We start from the raw sequence: 6,656 nt of genomic DNA on the forward strand, positions 1-6,656 counted from the left end.
TATTAATCAAATAATATGATTTCTCCTTTAATATATTATTCTTATAATGTATTAATAAATCATAATACCTTCTCTCTCTCTCTCTCTCTCTCTCTCTCTTTCCATAAATTACCCTATCAAGTTGTTATGGTGAAGGCAACCCAAAAGGACCATGCACAACCGGGTCAAGTACTTACCAAATATATTTACGAGTTTAGACATTAATCCAACAACATACACTAAGCAACTACAATAATGATGTCAATCTCATATAAAGGAAACCCTAGGCTAGCAGGCATCATGTAATCAGGCTATTCAATCATCTAATTCCTGAGGATCCCTAGCCTAGCACTAGCATGCTGTTCTAACATATACCATAATCAAATACTGTATCGTATTTTGGAGTCTATCCGCGAGCTCCGGCTGATCGTACGCTTGCATCCTTCTTATTTTATTTTGAAATCATTTTAAGAAAAATCATTTTATAACCTTGTCCTCAGTTTGAGACTGGAGACATAGGAGTGTTTCCTCCAATTCACTCAAACCAAGGCTCTGATACCAACTTGTAACGCCCGTAAAAATCATGCCAAATTTAAACTTTTAAAACATTTCAAAGCACATGATTATTACAAAACTTGTTTTTAAAATAGTATATTATTAGAGTATCCCAGAACCAAATCATAAATCATAGTGAGTTTCCCCCAAAATACCAACGCTATATAGACATAACCATATCATTCAATCATATAAACAACAATACAACATGCATAATAAGCCATCAGTCTAACTGGACCGACTCCCGTTCCTTAGTTTATCTGGACCGCTCTCTGAGCCCTCGGTACATCTGGACCGCCCTCCTCGGGGCCTTCAGCCTATCCGGACCGCTCGCTGGGCCTTCGGCCTGACTAGATATACCTGGCCTGGGCCTGCAGTCTACCCGATCTGCCCAGGGTGTCTTGGCCTACTACACACAACAGGACCCACCTCAACCCTTTCCCAACTAATAAACATGCGCACATAAATATCATACGCTAGCATGAAATAACAGATAGTCATACAAATATAACCGATCTCTAACATAGCAACCATCCTACAACCATGATATCAATCTAACTGACTACTAGCATAGCAACCATCCTAAACCAGGATGAAATCTAACATACTACTAGCATAGAAACCATCCTAAACCAGGATGAAATCTAACATAACAACCATCCTAAACCCAGGATGAAATCTAACATAGCAACCATCATAAAACCAGGATGAAATCATAAAGCGCCAGCCTTGGTGCCTTAGACCCTGTTGATATAGTGAGGATATCTCACCTCACAAAAGTCGGCTCGGTAGATAAACTCCAACTCTCGGATCGCTACTACAAACTCCACCACCTTCAAGAGAGTGCTTGTTGATGCAAAACTTGAATCCCACGAACTCTTCCTTTAACTAGCTTGTGTTCCCAAGTGATTCCTTTACCAAAATCCTTCCTCCAAGCTTAAACTCTCCAAAAGAATACACACTCGAATTAGGGTTAAAGAGAGACAAGTGGCTGTAAAGGAAAGGCTGGGGGAGGCCAATGATCCTCTAAATAGGGTGCAATTCCCTGAAATGTAGGGTTTCATCTTCTAGCTCCTACTCGTCGAGTCCCTTATTGGACTCGGCGAGGTCACTAAAACACGCGGACCTACCCGCTACTACTCGATGAGTAGGGAAACCAACTCGTCGAGTAGACCTTGAAAACAAGAAAATTCTTATATTAATTCAATACCTGAGAATCGGGGCTTTACAAAACTCACACGTATGACGTCGCCGGAAACAGAGTTGAACAATGGTGATGTGACGTCGTCGGTGAGACGGTGAGTCCCCAATGATGAGTTTTAGGTCGCTGGTTTTGTGGACGTCGATGAAAGCTTTGGATGAAGAAAAGGTTTCATTCACATGCATTTTTCGATAGAGGAAAGGGGTATGCGACTGAAATGGGAAAAAACAAAGGTGGTATTATATGTGTGTCGTATTAGCTGTGATATTGCTATATTTATCATATATTTTCGCATTATTTCAATACATTTTAAGCAATATTTTGGCTATTTTCAAAGATATTTGGTACTTATTTAGTGAATTTACATTTTGCAGCAAATTAAGACATTATTGAGAAAAAAAGACCAAAAACGACAAAAGATGGAATTTGGAAGGACTGGAGATGAAGTCTTACGACGTGGCACTACGAATCCACACCATGACTCTTAGAACAATCTTGATCATGTACACGATGATGAAGCTCACAACGTGAGTAGTATAATCTCACGTCGTATAGAACATAATTATGCAAAATGTAGTTTACTTGTCATACACACATTATATTGATCTCACGATGTGAGACCCTAATTCTCACGACGTGAGATACGATTTAAGTAAACTATAATTCTACTATGCGTATTCAACTCGAGGGGGTTGGATTTGTTTTTCTAGAGATATAGTCGAAATCAGAAGCCAGAGAAGAGTGAAAAAAACAACCCTTTGGAAGAGAAGAAGATTGAAGATCAAGATTTTGAAGATTACACATCTATTTCAGTTTTTTTTAATTTAATTATGTGAAATTCTTATGTATTTGTGTGCTTATTTTCGTCCATGGTTCTATGTGCTATATTAAATATAAAGTTTTGCTTGAGGGAGAGCAAAAGACAAGTGTGGGGTATTTTGATATTGCTATATTTATACATATATTTAGGCATTATTTCAATACCATTTAAGCTATCCTTTGGTTATTTGAAAAGATATTTGGTACTTATTTTGTTAATTTACATTTGCAGCCAAGCAGGACATTCTTAAAGACAAATGACCAAAAACAAGAAAATTTAGAACCTAGAAGGACTGGAGCTGAAGCTAGAAGCTTAACAGAGCTCAAAAGTTAGATAAACCATGAAAATACAAGTCCCACGACCTGGCACTACAAATCCACAACGTGAATCTTATAAGAATATCGATCATGTACATGATGATGAAGCTCACGATGTGAGCATTATAATTTCAGGTCGTGAGAATGGAGGTTCCAGAAGATAATTTTGCGAAATGCAGTTTCCTTGTCAGACACGAATATTATTGATTACACAACGTGAAACCCTAATTCTCACGAAATGAGATACAATTTAAAGAAACTATAAATACTCCTTAGAACATTAAACTTGAGGGGGTTAAATCTGATTTTCTGGAGATATAGTCGAAATCAGAAGCTAGTGAAGAACAAAAAAACAACCCTTTGGAAGAGAAGAAGATTGAAGGTCAAGATTTTGAAGATTACGCATCTCATTCGGTTTGCATTGATTTTATTATGTCAAACTCTTATGTATTTATGTGCTTTTCTTTGCCATGAGTGTCTAATCATTAGGCTTTTGTTTAGTGTAGATGAACCCTAATAATATGTGCTAGTTTAGTATATTTGGATTTTATGAAGTTAGTTAATGGATATGTTTGATTATCATTACCTAGCATGTTAAAGTTTAAATATTTGTTTCTTTGATTCAAGTTAAGTTTATTTTAATGAACATTTGAATTGCATGAACTTGTCTACCTAGTAGTTTATGATCATTAAATTGCTAGATCTAGGATTAATCACATCTTAGATTAAGTGATAAAGATAACAACTTAGGTATGTTAGAGAACATTATTGTGTTTGGTAATTTATCTTGATCATAGATAATTATCTTATATATATATATATATATATATATATATATATATATATATATATATATATATATCTTATGTAGCCCAATTATCATTAATAATCAACCCCGTGTTTGCTTGTGTATGATCATTACATAGTAGTTCCTGAATTGGTGAAAATATTTGGAGATGGTATCAAGATTGCTAATTATATTAAGATTAGTAACGAACTGAATAAATCCATACTAGAAACTACACATAGGAAAAAGTGGGATTCGAAGCTAAATGGAATTGTTTTCTTAATCTCGTTTACAATCATTTTTAATTGAATGTTTAGTTTTAGGTTAAGTTGAACTTGAAAAATCAGATAAAACCCACTCTTTACTATTTTATTAGCTAAATCCATTCCTTGTATCCGATACCCAACTTAGCTAAACTATTCTATAAATTTGACTAGGGACATTGCCTAAGTGCAATTAGTTAGTTAAGTAGGTTAGTATTATAAATTTTAAAATAGGTAGTATATAAATTGCACATCAAGTTGTGATAAAGGTAACAACTTTAACTGTGTTGAAAACATAATTTGATCATAATTTTGTTTGATTATTTGTCTTCATCATAGATAATAATATGGATAGATCTTACATAGCCCAATTATCATTAATAATTAATTATGTGTTTTCCTGTGTATGCTCATTACATAGTAGTCATGAATTGGTGAAAGTATTAGGAGATCGAATCAAGACTGCTAATTATATTAAAATTGGTAACCAACTGAATAAATCCATACTAGAAACTACACATAGGAAAAAGGAGGATTCAAAGCTAAACGGAAGTGTCTTCTCAATCTTGCTTAGTATCGTTTTTCGTTGAGAATTTACTTTTAAGTTAATATAAAATTGTAAAATAAGATAAAATCCTCTCTTTACTTATTGTTTTTAGACTAATTTTTAGTAATTATTTTATTAGATAAATCTATTCCTTGTATTTGATACGCAACTTACCTAAACTATTCTATAAATTTGACTAGGTATACCGCCTAAGTGCAATTAGTTAGTTAATTAGGTTAGGATAAACTAGGTAGTATATAAACTAGCTTATTGTGATACATGATGAGGTATTGAAGTAGCCTGATCCGCATGTGAAAATAATGGAGCTTGAAGAAAAAGATAGGGCTAATGCCTGGTTCTTACGACATGAGGATTAAATGTGCAAGTATGTTATTCTAGTGGAGATAGTTGATGAATATTTGAGAAATCCAAAGAAAGAATCTTTGCCTTGCAAAGAATACAACAAAACAAAAAGAAGAAAAATATAGGGAAACCGGACGAGGCTACTACCAAAAAGAACAACCACTACCTAAGAAGAAGATGGACTTTGAGTCAACGCTTAATAGGTTTATGAAAGCCTCTAAAATGTACATGATGTTACTGATGTGACCATGAATAATAATGAAGCTTCCATAAAAAATATAGAGACTCAACTCGGGCAATTGGCTACACTTGTTAACGAAAGGTTACCACCCAAGAATCCCAATCCAAAACCTCAACCACATGTAATGGCTAAAACCACTAAAGAAGACACTCATTTAGATCTTATTGTGATCCATGATGAAGTTGAAGCAGCCCGATCCACATCTGAAAAGAATGAAGATCGAAGAAAAAGAATGGGCTGATGTGTAGTTCTTACGGCATGAAGATCAAATACTCACATCATGGGCTCAGTCTAAACAAAAAAGTTCTTCTTCTGTTAAACCTTACCAGCCTCCGTTAACTTTTCCTTATCGAGCAAGGGCACATCCATTCGAGCAAGCACATAATAGATATATCAAGCAAGTCAAGGGTATTTCCATTAATTCCCCGTTTGTTGAATCGTTAGCTAAAATGCCTGAATACGTGAAATTTCTTCAAGATCTTCTTGACACTCATCAAAAATTAGAGAAGACTTCCAAGGTTGTTCTTTATGAACTATCACCAACAGTGTTAATAGAAGGCATACCAACAAAGACGGGAGATCCAAGCCATCTTCATTGCCATGCAAATTCTACAATTCCACGAAAACATTTGCCTTTGCAGATTCTGGAGCTAGTATAAACTTAATCTCTTATTTGTTTCATCAGAAGCTTGATCATCTAGAATTGAAGAATACAAGGATGGTAATGTACACGGCGAATCGGTTGATAACATATCTTCGAGGAATCGTTGAAGACTTATTGGTAAAAATTAGGAAATTCGTTTTTCCAGTTGATTTTGTAGTTATAGACATGAAAAAGGATGAAGACTTACCAATCATACTTGGATGCCCACTACTGAATATGACTAGAGTGTTGGTAGATTTTCATGAGTCAAAGCTTACTTTACGAGTTGGAAAAGAAGAGATGCCATTCGGGATTGGAGAACAATTCAAAAACTGAAGGGCAAACGATGAGGTGTTCTTTATGGATGAAGGAAATGACCTTGAAGAATAGAAAAATTAATGGAAAAAGAGTTCCAAACTACAGAATATTTAAAAGAAAATGTCAAGCTAACTAAGCCAAGGGCCTCGATCCCAATAATCTTTGATTTTTATTTTTGCGTATATTACACCCAAAGTTCAAGATGAGGAAATAAGTGAAATAGAAGGTTCTAGTGAAGTAGAGGAGGAGGGCCCCACAAGCAAGGAAATTGTTTTGATATGCCATCTATACTTAACTCTATCTCTAAGTGTCTTAATGGGGCTAAATCTGAGAATCACAACACAGAAGGAAAGACCGCTAGATGTCGTCTACGGAAGAATCCCAGAACGAAGCTCCGACGGTCTAGTTAGTAACCAGATGAAATAATCTGAGTTCTATTAGAAAAAAGTAGAGAGAAAGGTAACCCCTTCTCTTGGAGGATAAGGGTTCTACTTATACCTGCTGTCGGGGGGACATAACCCTAACAATACCTTTTTGTCTCTTCAGAGCCGACAAGACATGGGGGCATCCTATTGGCAGGCTGTGATCCTCTAGTAGTTATCTTCTATTGGTGCACAATCCC

At 35.4% G+C, this 6,656-nt stretch overlaps 1 protein-coding gene across 1 annotated transcript; it reads left to right on the forward strand.

Annotated features, from left to right (window-relative positions):
- The first annotated feature begins 5,522 nt into the window (after positions 1-5,522).
- LOC145076139 (uncharacterized) lies at positions 5,523-6,052 on the forward strand. The gene is made up of 2 exons (XM_079022123.1): positions 5,523-5,631; positions 5,715-6,052. Exons 1-2 carry the CDS (start codon positions 5,523-5,525, stop codon positions 6,050-6,052), a joined length of 447 nt encoding a protein of 148 aa, XP_078878249.1.
- Positions 6,053-6,656: the final 604 nt, after the last annotated feature.

The sequence above is a fragment of the Lactuca serriola genome, chromosome 9, assembly GCF_051521515.1.
Source record: "Lactuca serriola cultivar US96UC23 chromosome 9, Lser_US96UC23_V15, whole genome shotgun sequence".
NCBI lineage: Eukaryota > Viridiplantae > Streptophyta > Magnoliopsida > Asterales > Asteraceae > Lactuca > Lactuca serriola.